At 48.0% G+C, this 21,592-nt stretch overlaps 1 protein-coding gene across 1 annotated transcript in view; it reads right to left on the reverse strand.

Moving 5' to 3' along the window:
- The window catches only part of LOC129820011 (collagen alpha-1(XXII) chain-like), an 82,600-nt gene that overhangs the window by 36,186 nt on the left and 24,822 nt on the right, over nt 1-21,592 (reverse strand). The window contains exons 8-22 of the mRNA XM_055876799.1: nt 21,471-21,590; nt 21,241-21,285; nt 21,054-21,116; nt 20,420-20,458; nt 17,297-17,350; nt 17,037-17,090; nt 16,877-16,930; nt 10,924-10,977; nt 10,749-10,793; nt 8,876-8,929; nt 8,699-8,752; nt 7,914-7,949; nt 7,693-7,722; nt 7,349-7,402; nt 7,129-7,182 (exon numbers count right to left, since the gene is read on the reverse strand). Coding sequence (XP_055732774.1) covers nt 7,129-7,182; nt 7,349-7,402; nt 7,693-7,722; nt 7,914-7,949; nt 8,699-8,752; nt 8,876-8,929; nt 10,749-10,793; nt 10,924-10,977; nt 16,877-16,930; nt 17,037-17,090; nt 17,297-17,350; nt 20,420-20,458; nt 21,054-21,116; nt 21,241-21,285; nt 21,471-21,590 — 810 coding nt within the window. The remainder of the gene's footprint in view (nt 1-7,128; nt 7,183-7,348; nt 7,403-7,692; nt 7,723-7,913; nt 7,950-8,698; nt 8,753-8,875; nt 8,930-10,748; nt 10,794-10,923; nt 10,978-16,876; nt 16,931-17,036; nt 17,091-17,296; nt 17,351-20,419; nt 20,459-21,053; nt 21,117-21,240; nt 21,286-21,470; nt 21,591-21,592) is intronic.

The raw sequence follows: 21,592 nt of genomic DNA on the forward strand, positions 1-21,592 counted from the left end.
AAGGCACACCTGTCTAATTAAAGGTCCCACAGTAGACAGTTCATGTCAGAGCAAAAACCAAGCCACGAGGTCAAAGAAATTGTTCCTAGAGAAATTGCTCCTAATTCCTAGAGCTGGCCACCCAATTGGGGGAGAAGGGCCTTGGTCAGGGAGGTGACCAAGAACATGATGGTCACTCTGACTGTAACAGTCCTGACCTATTTATGTTAGTTTTTATGTGTTTATGGTCAGGGCGTTAGTTTTGGGTGGGCAGTCTATGTTATCTGTTTCTATGTTGTTTTTGGTTTGCCTGGTATGGCTCTTGATTAGAGGCAGGTGGTTTGCGTTTTCCTCTAATCAAGAGTCATATTTAGGTAGGGCATTCTCACTGTTTGTTTGTGGGTGATTGTCTCCTGTGATGTCTTTCGTCGTTGTGTTCGATGTGTTTTCACTTACGGGACTGTTTGGCTGTTCGTGTGTTTCGATGTAATGTTCCTGTCCGTGAGTTTACGTTTGTTATGTGAGTTTATGTTCAGGTTCCGTTCTACGTCGTTTTTGTTATTTTGTAAGTTTTGAAAGTGTTTGTTTTCGTGTCATCAGTTTTCGTATTAAAAATAAAGATGGCATATTTCCTTGAACCCGCATTTTGGTCAGAAGATCCTTCTCTCCTCACCTCATCCGAGGATGAGGAAAGCGACAGCTATAACAGAATCACCCACCAACAAACAGAGACCAAGCGGTATGGGAATGCTCGACGGAGCAAAAAGGACTTCTGGACTTGGGAGGAGATCCTGGACGGTAGAGGACCTTGGGCTCAACCAGGGGAATATCGCCGTCCAAAGGAGGAGAAGAAGGCAGCCACAGCCCAGGAGCGCTGGTATGAGGAGGCAGCGCGACGACGCGGTTGGGAGCCCGTGAGTCAGACCAAAAAATTTTTGGGGGGGGGGGCACACGAGGAGTGTGGCAAAGCCGGGTAGGATACCCGAGCCAACTCCCCGTGCTTACCGTGGAGGTAGAAGGCGTCGTACTGGTAAGACACCGTGTTATGCGGTAAAGCGCACGGTGTCCCCAGTACGTGTGCTTAGCCCAGTGCGGGCTATTCCACCTTGCCGCACTGGGAGGGCTAGGTTGGGCATCGAGCCGGGTGCCATGAAGCCGGCCCAACGTAGCTGGTCTCCAGTACGTCTCCTCGGGCCGGTGTACATGGCACCAGCCTTACAGGTGGTGTCCCCGGTTCGCCTGCATAGCCCAGTGCGGGCTATTCCACCTCGCCGCACTGGCAGGGCTACGGGGTTCATTCAACCTGGTAGGGTTGGGGAGGCTCGGTGCTCAAGAGCACGTGTCCTCCTTCACGGTCCGGTAGACCCGGTGCCACCTCCATGTACCAGTCCTCCGGTGGCAGCTCCCCGTACCAGGCTGTCTCTCCGGGTTCTCTCTCCTGCTGTTTCCTCCTCTCCAGCGCAGCCGGTGCCTAGACCACGCACCAGGCTGTCTCTCCTTCTCCTCCCTACAGAGCTATCTGTCTCCCCAGCGCCATCTGAGCCATCCGTCTCCCCAGCGCCATCTGAGCCATCCGTCTCCCCAGCGCCATCTGAGCCATCCGTCTCCCCAGCGCCATCTGAGCCATCCGTCTCTCCAGCGCCATCTGAGCCATCCGTCTCCCCAGCGCCGTCTGAGCCATCCGTCTGCCATGAGCCTGCAAAGCCGCCCGTCTGCCATGAGCCTGCAAAGCCGCCCGTCTGCCATGAGCCTACAGAGCCATCCGCCAGACAGGAGCCGCTAGAGCCGTCAGCCAGACAGGAGCCGCTAGAGCCGCCAGCCAGACAGGATCCGCCAGAGCCGCCAACCAGACAGGATCCGCCAGAGCCGCCAACCAGACAGGATCTGCCAGAGCCGCCAACCAGACAGGATCTGCCAGAGCCGCCAACCAGACAGGATCTGCCAGAGCCGCCAACCAGACAGGATCTGCCAGAGCCGCCAACCAGACAGGATCTGCCAGAGCCGCCAGCGAGCCATGAGCAGCCAGAGCCGTCAGAGAGCCATGAGCAGCCAGAGCCGTCAGAGAGCCATGAGCAGCCAGAGCCGTCAGAGAGCCATGAGCAGCCAGAGCCGTCAGAGAGCCATGAGCAGCCAGAGCCGTCAGAGAGCCATGAGCAGCCAGAGCCGTCAGAGAGCCATGAGCAGCCAGAGCCGTCAGAGAGCCATGAGCGTCGAGAGCCGTCAGAGAGCCATGAGCGTCGAGAGCCGTCAGCCTGCCATGAGCGTCGAGAGCCGTCAGCCTGCCATGAGCGTAGAGAGCCGTCAGCCTGCCATGAGCGTCGAGAGCCGTCAGCCTGCATGGACCTGCCAGAGCCGTCCAGCCAGGACCTGCCAGAGCCGTCCAAATAGGACCTGTCAGAGTCCTTCAGCCGGGATCTGCCCCTTGTCCCGGTGTTGCCCCTTGTCCCGGTGCTGCCCCTTGTCCCGGTGCTGCCCCTTGTCCCGGTGCTGCCCCTTGTCCCGGTGCTGCCCCTTGTCCCGGTGCTGCCCCTTGTCCCGGTGCTGCCCCTTGTCCCGGTGCTGCCCCTTGTCCCGGTGCTGCCCCTTGTCCCGGTGCTGCCCCTTGTCCCGGTGCTGCCCCTTGTCCCGGTGCTGCCCCTTGTCCCGGTGCTGCCCCTTGTTCCGGTGCTGCCCCTTGTCCCGGTGCTACCCCTTGTCCCGGTGCTGGCTGTTTATTTTGGGGAAAGTAGTTTTAGGGTGGTCAGTGGAGGGGGTAGACAGAAGAGGGGAGTGACTATGGTGGTGTGGGGACAGCGTCCTGAGCCGGAACCACCACCGTGGTCAACTGCCCACCCGGACCCTCCCCTGGACTTTGTGCTGGTGCGCCCGGCGTTCGCACCTTGAGGGGGGGGGTACTGTAACAGTCCTGACCTATTTATGTTAGTTTTTATGTGTTTATGGTCAGGGCGTTAGTTTTGGGTGGGCAGTCTATGTTATCTGTTTCTATGTTGTTTTTGGTTTGCCTGGTATGGCTCTTGATTAGAGGCAGGTGGTTTGCGTTTTCCTCTAATCAAGAGTCATATTTAGGTAGGGCATTCTCACTGTTTGTTTGTGGGTGATTGTCTCCTGTGATGTCTTTCGTCGTTGTGTTCGATGTGTTTTCACTTACGGGACTGTTTGGCTGTTCGTGTGTTTCGATGTAACGTTCCTGTCCGTGAGTTTACGTTTGTTATGTGAGTTTATGTTCAGGTTCCGTTCTACGTCGTTTTTGTTATTTTGTAAGTTTTGAAAGTGTTTGTTTTCGTGTCATCAGTTTTCGTATTAAAAATAAAGATGGCATATTTCCTTGAACCCGCATTTTGGTCAGAAGATCCTTCTCTCCTCACCTCATCCGAGGATGAGGAAAGCGACAGCTATAACAGAATCACCCACCAACAAACAGAGACCAAGCGGTATGGGAATGCTCGACGGAGCAAAAAGGACTTCTGGACTTGGGAGGAGATCCTGGACGGTAGAGGACCTTGGGCTCAACCAGGGGAATATCGCCGTCCAAAGGAGGAGAAGAAGGCAGCCACAGCCCAGGAGCGCTGGTATGAGGAGGCAGCGCGACGACGCGGTTGGGAGCCCGTGAGTCAGACCAAAAAAATTTTTGGGGGGGGGCACACGCGGAGTGTATCAAAGCCGGGTAGGATACCCGAGCCAACTCCCCGTGCTTACCGTGGAGGTAGAAGGCGTCGTACTGGTAAGACACCGTGTTATGCGGTAAAGCGCACGGTGTCCCCAGTACGTGTGCTTAGCCCAGTGCGGGCTATTCCACCTTGCCGCACTGGGAGGGCTAGGTTGGGCATCGAGCCGGGTGCCATGAAGCCGGCCCAACGTAGCTGGTCTCCAGTACGTCTCCTCGGGCCGGTGTACATGGCACCAGCCTTACAGGTGGTGTCCCCGGTTCGCCTGCATAGCCCAGTGCGGGCTATTCCACCTCGCCGCACTGGCAGGGCTACGGGGTTCATTCAACCTGGTAGGGTTGGGGAGGCTCGGTGCTCAAGAGCACGTGTCCTCCTTCACGGTCCGGTAGACCCGGTGCCACCTCCATGTACCAGTCCTCCGGTGGCAGCTCCCCGTACCAGGCTGTCTCTCCGGGTTCTCTCTCCTGCTGTTTCCTCCTCTCCAGCGCAGCCGGTGCCTAGACCACGCACCAGGCTGTCTCTCCTTCTCCTCCCTACAGAGCTATCTGTCTCCCCAGCGCCATCTGAGCCATCCGTCTCCCCAGCGCCATCTGAGCCATCCGTCTCCCCAGCGCCATCTGAGCCATCCGTCTCCCCAGCGCCATCTGAGCCATCCGTCTCTCCAGCGCCATCTGAGCCATCCGTCTCCCCAGCGCCGTCTGAGCCATCCGTCTGCCATGAGCCTGCAAAGCCGCCCGTCTGCCATGAGCCTGCAAAGCCGCCCGTCTGCCATGAGCCTGCAAAGCCATCCGCCAGACAGGAGCCGCTAGAGCCGTCAGCCAGACAGGAGCCGCTAGAGCCGTCAGCCAGACAGGATCCGCCAGAGCCGCCAACCAGACAGGATCTGCCAGAGCCGCCAACCAGACAGGATCTGCCAGAGCCGCCAACCAGACAGGATCTGCCAGAGCCGCCAACCAGACAGGATCTGCCAGAGCCGCCAACCAGACAGGATCTGCCAGAGCCGCCAGCGAGCCATGAGCAGCCAGAGCCGTCAGAGAGCCATGAGCAGCCAGAGCCGTCAGAGAGCCATGAGCAGCCAGAGCCGTCAGAGAGCCATGAGCAGCCAGAGCCGTCAGAGAGCCATGAGCAGCCAGAGCCGTCAGAGAGCCATGAGCAGCCAGAGCCGTCAGAGAGCCATGAGCAGCCAGAGCCGTCAGAGAGCCATGAGCGTCGAGAGCCGTCAGAGAGCCATGAGCGTCGAGAGCCGTCAGCCTGCCATGAGCGTCGAGAGCCGTCAGCCTGCCATGAGCGTAGAGAGCCGTCAGCCTGCCATGAGCGTTTTGGTCAGAAGATCCTTCTCTCCTCACCTCATCCGAGGATGAGGAAAGCGACAGTCTTTACACTGACAGAGCGCCAGAGTTCCTCTATGGATATGGGAGAACCTTCCAGAAGGACAACCATCTCTGCAACACTCCACCAATCAGGCCTTTATGGTAGAGTGGCCAGATAGAAGCCGCTCCTCAGTAAAAGGCACATGACAGCCCTCTTGGAGTTTGCCAAAAGGCACCTAAATACTCTCAGAACATGAAAAACAAGATTCTCTGGTCTGATGAAACCAAGATTGAACTCTTTGGCCTGAGTGCTAAGTGTGAGGTCTGGAGGAAACCTGGCACCATCCCTACGGTGAAGCATGGTGGTGGCAGCATCATGTTGTGGGATGTTTTTCAGCCGCATGGACTGGGAGACCACTCAGGATTGAGGCAAAGATGAACGGAGCAAAGTACAAAGAGATCCTTGATGAAAACCTGTTCCAGAGCGCTCAGGACCTCCGACTGGGTCAAAGTTTCACCTTCCAACAGGAAAACGACCCTAAGCACACAGCCAAGACAATACAGGAGTGACTCCGGGACAATTCTCTGAATATCCTTGAGTGGCCCAACCAGACCATGGACTTGAACCCAAATTTAGCATCTCTGGAGAGACCTGAAAATAGCTGGGCAGCGAGAGAGGATCAGCGGAGAAGAATGGGAGAAACTTCCCAAATACAGGTGTGCCAAGCTTGTAGCGTCATACCCAAGAAGACTCAGGGCTGTAATCGCTGCCCAAGGTGCTTCAGCAAAGTACTGAGTAAAGGGTCAGAAATACTTATGTAAATGTGATATTTCCGTTTTTTATTTGTAATAAATGTACTAACATTTCTAAAAAACAGTCTTTGCTTTGTCATTATGTTGTATTGTGTGTAAATTGATAAGGGAAAAAAATAATGTAATCAATTTTAGAATATCGTTGTAACTGTCACACCCTGATCTGTTTCACCTGTCTTTGTGGTTGTCTCCACCCCCCTCCAGGTGTCGCCCATCTTCCCCATTATCCCCTGTGCATTTATACCTGTGTTCTCCGTTTGTCTGTTGCCAGTTGGTTTTGTTCTTCAAACCTAACAGCGTTTTTCCACTTGCTCCTGTCTTGTCTATATTTATGCTTTCTGCCCTGAGTCTGCCTGATGTCCGGTACCTTTGCCCCACTACTCTGGAATACCGACCTCTGCCTGCCCTGACCCTGACTGCCGTCCTGTACCTTTGCCCCACTACTCTGGATTACCAAACTCTGCCTGCCCTGACCCTGAGCCTGTCTGCCGTCCTGTACCTTTGCTCCACTACTCTGGATTACCGACCTCTGCCTGCCCTGACCCTGAGCCTGCCTGCTGTCTGGTACCTTTGCCTGCGTGTGTTCAAATTAATAAACTGTTGTTACTTCGACATTGTCTGCACCTGGGTCTTACCTTCAAATGTGATAGTAACGTAACAGAATGTGGAAAAAGTCAAGGGGTCGGAATACTTTCCGAATGCACTTTATGCAGTTCCACGACAACAGGAGGCAAGAGAGTAGCCAGCTGCTCATGAACCCATTAGATATATCCAGAGATATGTGCAAAAATGACCAAATCGACAACGGCCATACACAAAATGATGGTTTAATGTTATCATGGGGATTTTCTTGCCTAGAATAGAATATAACTTTATTTATTGTTAGGATATCAACATGGATTTTATGGTTCTTAAATCTTTTGCACCATCCCTGTTTCTGTGATACAGTTGACTTCCTTAACTGTCCCTGTAGAAAACAAGGGGAGGAATCCAACAGCAGTCCAACAGCTCATCTCTGTTTCCGTGAGACAGTTGACTTCCTAAACTGTCCCTGTAGAAAACAGAGGGAGGAATCCAACAGCAGTCCAGTGGCTTTGTACTGCTGTAATACAGATGACTGTGTACCGTCAACATCCAGTCTCTATGACTACAGTGCTTTGGTACCGAGAGAAAAAATAAACCTTTGAGTGCCATACAGAAAAAGTTAACTGTGGTTTTGAGAGAATGGGAAGAAACCTACTGTTTGTGCCACTCCTAAACACCTTATGATTAAAGTACCAGTGAAGTCAGATTCAGGCCTACAGTGCTACTGTAATCAAAGGCATGTACTGTAAATCCTATAACAAATATTCGACTCTTACCCTTTGGCCAAACTCTCCAGGTTCGCCAGGTAAACCAAGTTGACCAGTTGCACCCTGGGGGGAAAAGCGCTTGTCATTTTTCTACTTCAGCTCTGACTGATAAAACTACAGAGCTTGTGGGCCTTTTTGCATTTATCTGTTATCTATACAGAGACATGTAATTGGGTCAAATATGAAGGTGGAGTCTAAGTGGAGGAAGTAATAAATCGTGGTTCCTTACAGGGGGTCCTGGGGGACCATCAGGTCCTGGAGGGCCACGAGGTCCTGGCGGTCCCTGGAACACAGAACAGACAAAGACATAACAGAGTCAGAGTCCAGGAGAGACAGTCGTCACTTAGTAACAATATACTGTACGTCATAGGAACGTTATACTGTCCATGTTACTGTAGCCATTATTGTGTAGTAACTCAACCTCTGTACTTTCTAGTGTACAAACCTTCATGACCTTACTTGACACACTGTATGACTACAGATGACTTGGCAATAGCGTTAAAGATACAGACCCATGCTCAAAATACTGAACAGAAAATTATGAAAATAAAATGACTATATCCATGTACTCACAGCCTCTCCTTTCAAGCCCTCTCTTTGAACCTGACAAAATAAAGGTGTGGTTTAAAGCACTTTTAAACAGGACTAACAAACAGTAATCTACATCAAATTTGAAATTCGTTTTTTTACTATCACTCTATGTTGTTGTATCAGGTTGGCACTTGGCATCCATGCTAGTGGAGTACACAGTACCTGACATTAAACTATACTGCATACTATGTTCAGGAACTCACCATATCCCCAGGCATTCCAGCAGGGCCCGTCTCTCCCTGCAAGACAGTGAAACCACACAGGAAATTAAACACTTTCGAAAAGTTGTCTCTTTAAATCATCTGTGTGGTTTATGGGGTAATATTTCAGATGACACAGAGACGTTAATCATTTCAATGACAAGGGAAATAGTAGTTTCCGGGATGCAGTGTTAAGTGGAGTTTAACTTTTCATACAGTGCTTGAGGTGTGCGTGTGCATGTGTGTGTAATTGTGGGTCCCCACAAAGTTAGCTGTACAATACTGCGTGTGTGTGTGTGTGTGTGTGTGTGTGTGTGTGTGTGTGTGTGTGTGTGTGTGTGTGTGTGTGTGTGTGTCTGCGTGCGTGCGTGCGTGCGTGCGTGCGTGCGTGCGTGCGTGTGTGTGGTAATTATAGTCAGACAAGAGGAAAGTGTTATCAAGACAGATAGAGAAGTGAGCTGCCTTCGATGGTTAAAAATAGGGAAAACAGAGGAATGTCTGGAACACAGACAGTAACTTAACAGTTCAGTCTGACTAAGGCTTTTGCAGATAACATCTCTTTTTTAAAGGATTACCTGCAATGATTCTGATCTTATGTGGTTGTTTTACCTGCTAATGAACTGATTGTGAGTCACTCTGGATAAGAATCCTAAAATGATGCATAGCACATCACCTCATGTTTGATGTGTTTTCTTGTGTTCTTTGAGGAAAGTTTTACTCCAATTCATATGTTGTATTGTTCATGATCATGTGTTGTATTACAGTGTTTAATAGAGGGAAGACCATACCTTTTCCCCTTTCACTCCAGCGGCTCCAGGTGCGCCAATCAGTCCTCCCAAACCCTAGACAGTGATTCGAAACAAACAGCTTTCAGAAATGAGACGTAGACTACCAGCGAAAGGAACTTTCTCTCATGTAAACATCGGTATGCTCCTGCAAAACATTATCAGAAAACGATAACTCACATCTTTCCCTGTGACACCAGGTTTTCCAGGGAATCCGTCAAGACCTTTGTCACCCTGTGAGGATCAAGGAACAGTGTTCAATGGAACACAGAAAGGGTCTTCTAGGTCCATAAGAAATGAGATTCAAAAGTAGCCTGCTATGACTAACAATAACCTTGCCACAGCTTCCCAGCTGTACTGCATTCTATCCAAGGCCTTTTTGTTGCAGAAGAACACCAGGGCTCCAGAGTGGCGCAGCAGTCTAAGGCACTGCATCTCTGTGCTAGAGGTGTCACTACAGACCCTGGTTCGATCCCAGGCTGTATCACAGCTGGATGTGATTGGGAGTCCCATAGAGCGGCACACAATTGGCCCAGCGTCGTCCGGGTTATGGGAGGATTTGGCCGGGGTAGGCCGTCATTGTAAAATAAGAATTTGTTCTTAACTGACTTACCTAGTTAAATATATATATATTTTTTTAATTGTCAATACCAGCAGGTGCTGAATACATTACACACGTCTCACATGTCTGTCATGACTTTGTGACTGTTCCATCTGCCAACAACATGGATACCCCTGACCCCCAGCTGACCGCCAGAAGCCTCTCCTAACCACCACTTCCTATTCTGGACCACCACTTCCTGTTCCGAACCACCAGCTCCTCAGTCACCTCCAGAGAAGTAAATGCTTCTCCAGACGTCAATTCTCGCCGAAAACAGAATAACTGGCTGACTGATGGCTTTAACATGACAGCTCAGAAGCACAGAATACATAGCCACCATCACCATCATCGTATTCCTACAGGACCCCGCTGTTAAGCTGTCAGAACCTGCTTCATGCTGGTATGTTTTTCAAACCTGCTGCATGGCTTTGGGTCAGGGTCGGTGGGAAAAAGCCATGTGCTAAATATATAGACAGTACTGTACACGGTTTATTATTCTGAACATTATGTGCTGACAGAGACGTACAGTATGTCAACGACCAACGGATGCGGTACCGGTATACATGTGTTACAAGTGTGTAATGAAGTCCTTATGTACTCTAGGTGTTACCGTTTCATCTCGGTTGGCAGTTCATTTCACACAACCCACCATGTAAATAATATTCTACTCTCGCTGTCTAAAACCCCTCTCCTTTAACCCCATTCTATCTCTATGACACTGACCAGCACCTCTAAATCCTATCATCTCACATCATCACCCAACGCCGAGGACAGTCTGTATCTCAAAAGCCTAATAACAATCATAGTCCTCAACGACCCATTTGACATACTGTGTGAAGCCCAGTAGGCCAGGAATCATATAAACTACTCCATTCTGGGTGCTACTTCAGTATAATCATTATAATCATCGGCCACAATCACTCTGAGGGATTGACTAGTGTGTTACATCCTAGTCAATGGCCATCCGCAGCAGTGAAACTCTATATTTCAGGAACCCTTAAAGGAGGCATTGACACACAGTACTGTGGGCAGCTATCCTTGAATGAGTGTATTCGGATCCGCCCCCTCAAGCCCAGGACAGGAAGTGTGGAGAGTGCATCAGGGAAGCCAGTTCACATCTGTCTGCACCATTACTCCCTTCTGAGATGGAGGTCTATATTCCTTCTCAGAAACGATGGACTTAACCCTTAAATAGGAAAAAATTCTGTCAATTGTTAAACATTTAATTACCTTTATTTAAATTGGTATACCTACATGGAATTGGTATACACACATTTGCACATTCCAGCTAGGTGTGTCTGCTATTTTTAAAGTTAACCAAACCTGGTGGAGCTTTCTATTCTCAACTCTGTACATGCAGTTATATTTGATTTCTTAACCAGTCATGCTTGTGATGACCTATGACACTTGATGATCATTTGAATCAAATATAGGACATGTAATAATACTTACCCTTAATCCTGCAGATCCCTTATCTCCTTTCAAACCTTTTTCACCCTAACATAGTACAACACAGACATTCAGTAACGTCCAAAGACTCTTTTAGAAAACATAGGTTTTTCTGAGACAAAAGCATTAATTTCTTTGGCTTATATATGTGCTATTTTTTACTGTAAATTCTACTCACACTGACACCTTTGGGTCCAGATGAACCAGGAAGTCCTGAGTCTCCTTGAATTCCCTGTAGGAACAAAAGGACCAGACATTATATTGATGGATAACAGACGCAATGTTATTACCCAATCATTTCAAGTTGAGCAGTAATATTGCCCATTCGGTCATATGAGGGGCAAGTTAAAATGGGTGAAAAAATAATTTTGCTGTGTCTAACTTTGAGGAATATGGATTCTGTAGAGGCCAATTAACACCCAGAACAGCAACAACACCGGTTAGCATTGTGACCCTCTTGGGGAACCCTGACCCCTGACCTCTGTTCTGACTGAGCCAAATGCGGGAGACTCAAAGTGCAATGGAAAGCCACCAATGGCCTATGCTAGGCTCCCTGAGGAGCAATGGGTTTAGCTAGGAAGTACAGTAACAGTCAAAGGTTTGGACACACCTACTCATTCAATGGTTTTGTAGAATAATAGTGAAGACATCAGAACTATGAAATAACACATATGGAATCATGTAGTAACCAAAAAAGTGATCATCAAAATATATTTTATATTTGAGATTCTTCAAAGTAAATACCCTTTGCCTTGTTGACAGCTTTGCACAGTCTTGGCATTCTCTCAACCAGATTCATGAGGTAGTCACCTGGAATGCATTTCAATTAACATGTGTGCTTTGTTAAAAGTTAATTTGTGTAATTTCTTTCCTTCTTAATGCGTTTGAGCCAATCAGTTGTGTTATAGCGAGGTAGGGTTGGTATACAGAACAGCCCTATTTGGTAAAATACCAAGTCCATATTATTGCCAGAACAGCTCAAATAAGCAAAGAGAAATGACAGTTCATCAATACTTTAAGACATGGTCAGTCAATGCGTAAAATTTCAAGAACATTGAAAGTTTCTTCAAGTGGAGTCAAGTGCTATGATGAAACAAGCTCTCATGAGGACCGCCACAGGAAAGGAAGACCCAGAGGTACCTCTGCTGCAGAGAATAAGTTCATTAGAGTTACCATCCTCAGAAATTGCAGCCCAATTAAATGCTTCACGGTTCAAGTAACAGACACATTGCAACATCAACTGTTCAGAGGAGACTGCGTGAATCAGGCCTTTATGGTCAAATTGTTGCAAAGAAGCCACTACTAAAGGACACCAATAATAAGAAGAGACTTGCTTGGGCCAAGAAACACGAGCAATGGACATTAGACAGGTGGAAATTTGTCCTTTGGTCTGATGAATCCAAATTTAAGATTTTTGGTTCCAACCGCCGTGTCTCTGTGAGTAGGTGAACGGATGATCTCTGCATATGTGGTTCCCAAAAGCATGGAGGAAGCATGGAGGAGCATGGAGGAGGAGGAGTGATGGTGTGGGGGTGCTTTGCTGGTGAGACTGTAAGTGATTTATTTAGAATTCAAGGCACAATTAATCAGCATGGCTACCACAGCATTCTGCAGCGATACGCCATCCCATCAGGTTTGCACTTAGTGGGACTATAATTTGTTTTTCAACAGGACAGTGACCCAACACACCTCCAGGCTATGTAAGGGCTATTTGACCAAGAATGAGAGTGATGGAGTGCTGCATCTGTCACGATCGTGTGGCGGATTGACGGACCAAAATGCAGCTTTTGGAAAATAAGCCATCTTCTTTATTAAACACAACGAAGATGAACACGACACAAAAACTCTATAACAAAACAACCGTGAAGCTACAAACGTTGTGCACAAACATACAGGCTACAAACGTTCTTACATAGACAATTACCCACAACCAATGAGAGCCTATGGCTACCCTAAATAAGGCTCCCAATCAGAGACAACCGAAATCAGCTGTCTCTAATTGGGAACTCATTCAGGTAACCATAGACTCTCCTAGATAACTAACCAACATAGACAACACTAGACATATACACTCAACACAAAACCATCTACTACACCCCATAACCCCTTTACCAAATAAACACCCAAAACCAACAAAACATAAACATTACCCATGTCACACCCTGACCTAACTAAAATAATAAAGAAAACAAAGAATAATAAGGCCAGGGCGTGACATAACCCCCCCCCTTGAGGCGCGAACTCCGGGCGCACCATACACAGTCTAGGGGAGGGTCTGGGTGGGCTCCCCTCCACGGTGGCGGCTCCGGCTCTGGTCGTAGTCCCCACGTCACCACAGTACCTAACCACCTCCTAGGCTTCCTCCAAACGACCCCCCTCCACATTAACCCCATTGCATTAAGGGGGAGTTCCGGACTAAGGGACAGCTCCGGACTAAGGACCAGTACCAGGGTAAGGGGCAGTACCAGGGTCAGGGGCAGTACCAGGATAAGGGGCAGTACCAGGATAAGGGGCAGCACCAGGGTAAGGGGCAGCACCAGGGTAAGGGGCAGCACCAGGGTAAGGGGCAGCACCAGGGTAAGGGGCAGCTCCGGACTGAGGAATGGCAGCTCCGGACTGAGGGACTGCAGCTCCGGACTGAGGGACTGCAGCTCCGGACTGAGGGACTGCAGCTCCGGACTGAGGGACGGCCCATGGCTGGCTGACAGATCTGGCTGCTCATGGCTGGCTAACGGATCTGGCTGCTCATGGCTGGCTAACGGATCTGGCTGCTCATGGCTGGCTGACGGATCTGGCTGCTCATGGCTGGCTGACGGATCTGGCTGCTCATGGCTGGCTGACGGATCTGGCTGCTCATGGCTGGCTGACGGATCTGGCTGCTCATGGCTGGCTGACGGATCTGGCTGCTCATGGCTGGCTGACGGATCTGGCTGCTCATGGCTAGCTGACGGATCTGGCTGCTCATGGCTAGCTGACGGATCTGGCTGCTCATGGCTAGCTGACGGATCTGGCTGCTCATGGCTAGCTGACGGATCTGGCTGCTCATGGCTAGCTGACGGATCTGGCTGCTCATGGCTGGCTGACGGATCTGGCTGCTCATGGCTGGCTGACGGATCTGGCTGCTCATGGCTGGCTGACGGATCTGGCTGATCCTGTCTGGTTGGCGGCTCTGGCAGATCCTGTCTGGTTGGCGGCTCTGGCAGATCCTGTCTGGTTGGCGGCTCTGGCAGATCCTGTCTGACGGACGGCTCTAGCGGCTCCTGTCTGGCTGGCGGCTCTAGCGGCTCCTGTCTGGCGGACGGCTCAGTGGGCTCATGGCAGACGGGCGGCTTTGCAGGCTCATTGCAGACGGATGGCTCAGATGGCGCTGGGGAGACGGATGGCTCAGATGGCGCTGGGGAGACGGATGGCTCAGATGGCGCTGGGGAGACGAGCAGTTCAGTCAACGCTGTGCAGACGGCAGACTCCTGCCGGCTGAGGCGCACTGTAGGCCTGGTGCGTGGTGCCGGGACTGGTGGCACCGGGCTGGGGACACGCATCTCAGGGCTAGTGCGGGGAGCAGCAACAGGACGCACAGGACTCTGGGGACACACAGGAGGCTTGGTGCGTGGTTTAGACACTGGTGGTAAAGGGCTGGAGACACGCACCATATAGCTAGTGCGTGGAGGAGGCACTGGTGGTACTGGGTTGGGGCGGGGAGGTGGCGCCGGAAATACCGGACCGTGCAGGCGTACTGGCTCCCTTGAACGCCGAGCCTGCCCAACCTTACCTGGTTCTATGCTCCCCGTCGCCTGACCAGTGCGGGGAGGTGGAATAACCCGCACCGGCCTATGTAGGCGAACCGGGGACACCATGCGTAAGGCTGGTGCCATGTACGCCGGCCCGAGGAGACGCACTGGTGACCAGATGCGTTGGGCCGGCTTCATGACATACGGCTCAACGCTCAGTCTAGCCCGGCCGATACGTGGAGCTGAAATGTACCGAACCGGGCTATGCACGCATACAGGAGACACCGTGCGCTCTACTGCGTAACACGGTGTCTGCCCGTACTCCCGCTCTCCACGGTAAGTACAGGGAGTAGGCGCAGGTTTCCTACCTGACTTCGCCACACTCCCTTTAAGGCCCCCCCCAAGAATTTTTTGGGGTGTACTCACGGGTTTCCAGCCTTGTCTCCGTGCTGCCTCCTCATATCGCCTCCTCTCGGCTTTCGCTGCCTCCAGCTCTTCACGAGGGAGGCGATATTCTCCAGGTTGATCCCAAGGTCCATCTCTTTCCAATTCGTCCTCCCAACTCCAGAGATCCTGTGTAGGTAGGTCCTGTTGCCGCCTTCCATGCCGCTTGGTCCTATGGTGGGTAATTCTGTCACGATCGTGTGGCGGATTGACGGACCAAAATGCAGCTTTTGGAAAATAAGCCATCTTCTTTATTAAACACAACGAAGATGAACACGACACAAAAACTCTATAACAAAATAACAAAACAACAAAACGACCGTGAAGCTACAAACGTTGTGCACAAACATACAGGCTACAAACGTTCTTACATAGACAATTACCCACAACCAATGAGAGCCTATGGCTACCCTAAATAAGGCTCCCAATCAGAGACAACCGAAATCAGCTGTCTCTAATTGGGAACTCATTCAGGTAACCATAGACTCTCCTAGATAACTAACCAACATAGACAACACTAGACATATACACTCAACACAAAACCATCTACTACACCCCATAACCCCTTTACCAAATAAACACCCAAAACCAACAAAACATAAACATTACCCATGTCACACCCTGACCTAACTAAAATAATAAAGAAAACAAAGAATAATAAGGCCAGGGCGTGACAGCATCAGATGACCTGACCTCCACAATCACACAACCTCAACTCAATTGAGATGGTTTGGGAAAAGTTGGACCGCAGAGTGAAGGAAAAGCAACCAACAAGTGCTCAGCACATGTGGGAACTCCTTGAAGACTGTTGGAAAATATTTCCAGGTGAAGCTGGTTGAGAGAATGCCAAGAGTGTGCAATGCTGTCTTCAAGGGCTCCTATGTGGCACAGGTTTCTGAGGCACTGCATCTCAGTGCAAGAGGCATCACTACAGTCCCTGGGTCGAATCCAGGCTGTATCACATCCGGCCGTGATTGGGAGTCCAATAGGGCGGTGCAAAATTGGTCCAGGTTTGGTCATTGTAAATAATAATTTGTTCTTAACTGACTTGCCTAGTTAAATAAATGTGCAAATTAAAAAAGGCAAAGGGTGGCTACTTTGAAGAATCTCAAATATATTTTGATTTGTTTAGCACTTTTTTGCTTCCTATATAATTCAATTTGTGTTATTTCATAGTTTTGATGTCTTCTCTATTATTCAACAATGTAGAAAATAGTAAAAAATAAAGAAAAACCCTTGATTGAGTAGGTGTGTCCAAACTTTTGACTGGTACTGTAGGTAGTGAGTAAACTCACCACAATACAAAAGTATTAGTATCATCAAGGAATTCACAGTTACAAGGACATGCTATGTTCAGGATTTTGTTTGATATAATTGACCCAATTCCCTGGTGTACAGTCTAAAAAACATTAACTTTCCAAAGTTCTGTCAACAGGGGGCTCTTGTTCCCGCTAGTCTGAGCTGAGATCTTCTTTTTGGCTGGGAGTCTGGGACTGAGTGGTCACACAGCACATTGGCCAAACCTAACCACTCTTTCTCTCCCCCTCTTCCCCTCCCTCTCTTTCCTCTCTCTCTTCCCCCACTTTCCCTCTTGCTTTCTCTCGCCCTTCTCTCCCTCCCTCTCCAGCTGCCTCAGACAAGGGAAGTCAGCCAACCAAGTCACAGTAAATCAATAGCAAGCATAGAGGTAATTGTCTATCAAATGTCAAACGCCCACCAAGACACAGAACACAAAGAACAAGGCTGTCTTTGATATCAGAGTAGACAACACCAAATAAAACTCTTAACTTTAAACTATAACTTAACCTGCCACAAATCTAACTTAACCTGCCACAAATCCAAACACAAGACAAGGGTTTACAAAGAGCAGATTGCATGTAGTCATGAGAGTACATTGGCTATTGTATACTGTCCGAGACCTATATGGAATCAACAAAGATAACTAGAACGATCACCCACCTTTGGTCCCAGAGGTCCAGGTAATCCCTGATCGCCTGCCAGCCCAGATTCACCCTGTCACAATAAAGCAGAAACATTCAGAAGTTAATCAGAAATGTTTACATCATAACAACAGTCACTTATTGTAGGAAAATCTTATTGTGAGGTGGTTGTCTCATACTCTTTCTCCTTTAGATCCATCTTTCCCAGCAAGACCTGCCGCTCCACTGGTTCCCTGGAAGTGGTTTTAAAACAAAATCATCTAAAAAGTATATTATTGCTGTCTATTGTACGTTTCCAAATGTAGAGTCTGCTCGCAGACAAGCAGCAGAACAGATACTAGCCTCACCATTTAATGAAGCACCTCTGTGACAGACATATCATGAGAGGTACAGAACAGGGGAAAAGCATCCGTATCACAACTCTTTAGGATCATCTCACCTTCTCCCCATTGGATCCTTTGTCACCGGATGTCCCCTGGCTACCGGGATCCCCCTGTAGCGAGAGGAGAGGAGGTTAGAGTGGCTTGACACCGGTGATGCGTAGGCGTAATAGTGTAACAACAGATGCAGACAGCAACGAGGTGCTGTGAGACAACATGGTCGGGTTCATTTCCTGAACAGGGATTAGTAGATTACTGTTAGAACATGTAGTACACAATAAACACATAAAAACAGACTTCGGGACAAAACAGAGAGTTTTTCACATAAAGAATGCACACACTGTACGTAAACAAGCAAGGGCAAACAGATAGAACAGATTCAACTTTGAGCAATGGCGTTGGGGGCCAAACTATGTTAACAGCGGTCCAGTCCGGTTCTCAAAGCCCCGCGGTGTTCTCCACGCAGAGGTCAGTTCATACACACAGGCAAACTCAACCCCAACCTCAATCTCATTGAAAAATTGCTTTTAAAATGTTCTATAGCCTTTCAACATCCTAGTTTTGGTTTGTGCTCTGATGTCGTTCTTTGTGCCAAGGAATCCCTCCAAAGAATTAGAAGAAACCAAAAGAAAACACATGAATGTTTAATTACATAGTGCCAATAAGCCTTCAACCAGCAGAAAGACTTTGCTTCATAAACCAATGTACCCTTTCATTACTCTCAGAGCTTGTACCACTTTGACGCATTCTTCATCAAAAGAGAGAAACATTGCAAGAAAACGTCTTCATACAACCGCCTATAATAAAAATACATTATACACAAAATACTTTAAATTGCTTTTGTACAATTGTCTAGTCTAGTCTGTTGAGTTTACCAAACATGAGGAACACCTTCCTAATATTGAGGCAACCTCTTCTTTTTGCCCTCAGAACAGCCTCAATTCATTGGGACATGGACTCTACAAGGTGTCGAAAGCGTTCCACAGGGATGCTGGCCCATGTTGACTCCAATGCTTCCCACAGTTGTATCAAGTTAACAAGTTGGTTGGTTGTCCTTTGGGTGGTGGACCATTCTTGATACACATGGGAAACTGTTGAGCGTGAAAAATCCAGCAGCGTTGCAGGTCTTGACACAAACCGGTGTGCCTGGCACCTACTACCATACCCTGTTTAAAGGCACTTACATATTTTGTCTTGCCCATTCCCCCTTTGAATGGCACACATACACAATCCATGTCTCAATTGTCTCAAGACTTAAACATCCTTCTTTATTTAAAGAATGAACACTGAACAAAACAACAAAACGAACCGTGAAGCTAATATGGCTAGTGCAGACAGTTAACTAAACATAGAATAAGAACCCACAAATACCCAAGGGAAAATGGCAACCTAAATATGATCCCCAATCAGAGACAACGATAAACAACTGCCTCCTCTGATTGGGAACCAATTCAGGCCACCAAAGACCTATATATGCCTAGACTTACAAACAACCCTAGACATACAAAAACCCTAGACAATACAAAACCAGTATACCCACCCTCGTCACACCCTGACCTGACCAAAATAATAAAGAAAACATAGATAACTAAGGTCAGGGCGTGACACATACATTTTTCCTGATACCCAAAAGTAATCGTTACATTTTGATTGCTTAGCAGGACAGGAAAATGGTCTAATTCCCACACTTATAAAGAGAACATCCCTGCTCATTCCTGCTGCCTCTGATCTGGTAGACACACTAAACACAAATGCTTCATTTGTAAATTATAACTGAGGGTTAGAGTGTGCCCCTGGCTATCCGCAAATTAAAAAAAGAAAATTGTGCCGTCTGTTTTGCTTATAAGAAATTTGAAATAATTTTTACTTTCACTTTTGATACTTCAGTATATTTAAAACCACATGCTTTTAGACTTTTACTAAATCAGTATTTTACTGGGTGACTTTCACTTTTGCTTGAGTCATTTTCTATTAAGGTTACTTTTATTCAAGTGCAACAATTGAGTTCTCAGACATTAGGCTGGTGTTCTTCTCCAACTCGCCCTGGAAATTCCACCACCACGCCATGTCTGCAAATAAATAAATTGCCAGGATTCAGGCATGCATCTTTTTTTAGCTAAGGGCTGCTTGTGTTGTGAGTCGACATGGCTGGAATGTGATTCTATGACGTTGAGACTGTAAACCTGATCTTGGTGTCGGAACCTAATATTTCCAAGTTCTAACACTGTGGATATCAAAGCAGGAAGTTACACTGCCTACATATTGCCTACATGTTGAAATTACAGCACACTCGCTGCAGGTGCAGCTGTCACAACTATAACATAACTTTAAGTGCATTTCAACCAGAGATGCAAGAAGTGTGGCCTTGCTTTCCAGCCTACACTGTGGCCATCTTAAGTATCCTCCTCGGCACTAGACCTGGGTTCACATAGTATTTCAAATATTTCAAATACTTTGAGCACTTGATTGAGCCCTGCCTGGAGCGTCAGATGGTTTTGGAACTACCCACCAGGCAAGCTCATTCAAGCACAGCAAAGCATCAAAAAGGACCAAAATCTTATTTGAACCCAGATTTAGTGTGGTCTGGACTGGCTGTATGCGACATGCCTGGCCTGGTCTGGGCTGAGGGGGAAATTATAACCTACCCAGCTGGCAATGCCACGTAGGGCCGACCCAGTGTGTGTGTGTGTGTGTGTGTGTGTGTGTGTGTGTGTGTGTGTGTGTGTGTGTGTGTGTGTGTGTGTGTGTGTGTGTGTGTGTGTGTGTGTGTGTGTGTGTGTGTGTGTGTGTGTGTGTGTGTGTGTGTGTGTGCGCGCATGCGCGTGTGTGTTTAACAGACCCAAAGTGTGTGTTTCTAACGGAGCGGGTGGGCGTCTGCGTGGGCTTGTCCTCTGTGTTACACTTCCTCTGCGGCCAACAGTCCTGTAATTCTATCTATGACATGTAGGACCATATCCCTACTCATAAAGAATGGTATGGTATTCCTAAAAAAAAAAAAAAAAATCTACACTGCTACTGCACTTTAGGAGATGTAATTCTGTCTTTGTTAAATGTGTGTGATAGATCCAATGAGACAGACATCTTTGGTTGTAGAGGGTTAGGATACGATGATGCCCATGCATTGTTATTGTTATGTTTATTATGACATGTGAGGAGTTTGACTGTCAAAACCATGACCTTACCTTCTCACCTCTGTCTCCCTTGACAGTTATTACTTTGCCCTGCAAATAATCAATCAACATGGATCAATTATTATCGAGGCTGGAGGAAGAAAAGACAGCAGAAACGATAAAAGAGGTGCATGCCACTTAGGATAACAGAAACTTCTAAGTCTAATATCTATGTAGATGAACACATCATCTAGCAGGAACTTTTTCATCATATACTTCACACAATACAATAAAAAAAACTCAAATATGAGGTAAACAAGCTATGTGCTACTATGACTATTTACTATGTTTACTATCAAGTGCTTATCCTTAAAATGTGAGGCCCATACAGATCTGCTATCTTAATTCGATATTCTGTTGTCAAAGAATTTTCCAGCTCAGCAGGAAATGCAAATTGTAACGTATTCAACGTTTAAGAGGGCTTATAAAGTTGGCAATTTCCAATTGATTTGACTTGATTTACCCTAACGAAAATGTTTATCAACCCCTACAAAATTCTCAATTAATTATAATCTACATAACAATTCACATTTCCTGTTGCTGCTGGATTATTTTCCTGCTGTGAGAAACAGGGTCACATGAAGATAGCAGATCTTGTAAATGAGGCATTAGTATGTTTGACATTATCACAGTAATGTTTTCATACAGTTTCTCCTTTGGCTCCCTTGAGGCCAGTAGGTCCAGCTGCTCCCAGAGCACCAGTATCACCCTGTAAGAGTAGGCATGTGACATTGTGACAGAGCACAACAACGAGCCCAGAGAAATAGATACAGGAATAGGGAATATTGTTGTATCACACATGATATATGGATTAAAGATGAGCGTTAGATGACCTTTTCACCCTTGGGCCCTGCAACGCCAGGTATACCGATCTCTCCCTGTGGGGAAGGAACGTTTATTGATCCATTATTTCATCAGGTGGTCAAATTGAATATGAGATCTCTTTTGCATATCAGTAAAACATGAATACATAAACAGACCTTTGGAAACCATCAAACAACATTTCCATTGTAAGTATAGAGGAGCTACGGCCTATGATTGAATTTTGACCTATGCATCTTACCCTCTCTCCAGCAGGACAGGAGCAGTTGACCGCCTGGGGTCCTCTCTGCTGCTCCACACCTGCAGGGGTGGGGGTGGGGATCTCTATGGGAGGGGCCTCCGTCACCACCTTCTTGGGGCACT

Source organism: Salvelinus fontinalis, chromosome 22 (assembly GCF_029448725.1).
Source record: "Salvelinus fontinalis isolate EN_2023a chromosome 22, ASM2944872v1, whole genome shotgun sequence".
NCBI classification, from domain to species: domain Eukaryota; kingdom Metazoa; phylum Chordata; class Actinopteri; order Salmoniformes; family Salmonidae; genus Salvelinus; species Salvelinus fontinalis.